Source organism: Lottia gigantea (assembly GCF_000327385.1).
Source record: "Lottia gigantea unplaced genomic scaffold LOTGIsca_724, whole genome shotgun sequence".
Taxonomy (NCBI): Eukaryota; Metazoa; Mollusca; class Gastropoda; family Lottiidae; genus Lottia; species Lottia gigantea.
In genome coordinates, this window is record NW_008710439.1 from 15,824 (window position 1) to 17,353 (window position 1,530).

Here is a 1,530-nt window from a genome sequence, read left to right on the forward strand (position 1 = left end):
TTCGCAGTTTCACAATTAAAAGCCATGTGACCATATACTTTACATTTTCGGCACTGAATCTTAGGGCAGGCTTTCTTTTCATGGTCAGGAGATAGACACTTAAAGCAAACTTTGCTTTGATTATTGTGTAAAACTTTGAAAGTCTGTGGGCCATCAGGAGTGTCGAATTGCATCGCCCACGGGAGCGAATGGAAATTGGGTGGGAACTTGCACTTTACGTGGCGTGTGCCGTCAGCAACATCGGGCCTCTGTTTATAATAATGTCTGACTACATTATCGACAATTTCAATTTTATACTGTTCTAGTTTTTCCGTAATTACTACGTCGTCGATATGACTGGGGAGGTTGAAGATCGATACTACTGTGTTTTTAGAGAAGCATAACTCAACGGAGTACTTATCATTATTGATATCTAATCCTTCTTCGCATAATTTAATTGCATTTACTTCAGAGTCTACAGTTATTTCTATGCTGCTGGGGGGACGAGGGACACATGCAAAGCACGAACCTTCTCCGATACTACTCTCTACTGCTTCGATAAAATCAATCATACTAACATTTTTAATGTCAACATTAGTTACCTTCACTGTGTTCTCTTTGGCGTAGCGTCGTCCCGACGTCGCCATTTTATTAATCCAGAAAGCACCGCCGCTATCCTATGCGGGGTGGAGAATATCACAGAAAAGTTCAAATATCACAGGAAATATATATCACAGGTAAAACAATATCACAGTTATTGGGGCCAAAAGGCCCCTAAAACGCTGTTTATAAACAAATCTACACTATATATAATGTCTCTTTATACACAAAATCTATTTACAAGTCACTACTACTAACCACTAGTAATAAAGTCTCGCTTGGTTGAACTTCAGAGCGAAGGTAAACACGTCCTTACACTGTGAAAGCGGAAGCTAGACTGGCTAGACAGACGCTCTAACCCCTGAGCTACGGCGCCTTGATGAATGCCACCTGAACGCTCGTCCGAAACAACGCTGTTCATTGGACTAAAAGTTTGTGTTGGAAGCGCCTTTGGATTTATCAAAGATTTTCATCCACCTCCGACGGGACTCGAACCCGCAATCCCCGGCTGTCTCTCACCGCGTTTAGCTTAGGAGGCCGATGCCTTATCCATTGGGCCACGGAGGCTGTAATTCTCAGTATTTCCAGTGATATTGGTGCCGCAGTCAGGGCCCGTAAAGTGCATACACGGCGAAATGGGATTGAACGGCGCTCTTCTCATGTCCTCGGTAGTATAGTGGTCAGTATCCCCGCCTGTCACGCGGGAGACCGGGGTTCAATTCCCCGCCGGGGAGGATGAGTTTTTTTTTTATTTTTGTTAACTCTACTTTCGGCAGCGCATTTCCTTTAAAATTCATTGGTATTCTTTCTCCCTCCTTTGAACAGGGAAACACGGAGAAAAGAGTATTACACATGAGTTTTGATTGCATGACACAGGGCTTTTGTTTCCCTTCTCGCAGCACCCTGCCCAATCAGGTACGGCGGTGTCCGTGGGGCTGGTGGATGAGGCTG

At 44.4% G+C, this 1,530-nt stretch overlaps 1 protein-coding gene across 1 annotated transcript; it reads right to left on the bottom strand.

Moving 5' to 3' along the window:
* Positions 1-5: 5 nt before the first annotated feature.
* LOTGIDRAFT_146247 (hypothetical protein) lies at positions 6-626 on the bottom strand (the record flags this gene model as incomplete). Its single annotated transcript, XM_009066030.1, has 1 exon — positions 6-626. A coding segment is annotated over one exon (621 nt), but the record flags the coding sequence as incomplete, so codon positions are not given.
* Positions 627-1,530: the final 904 nt, after the last annotated feature.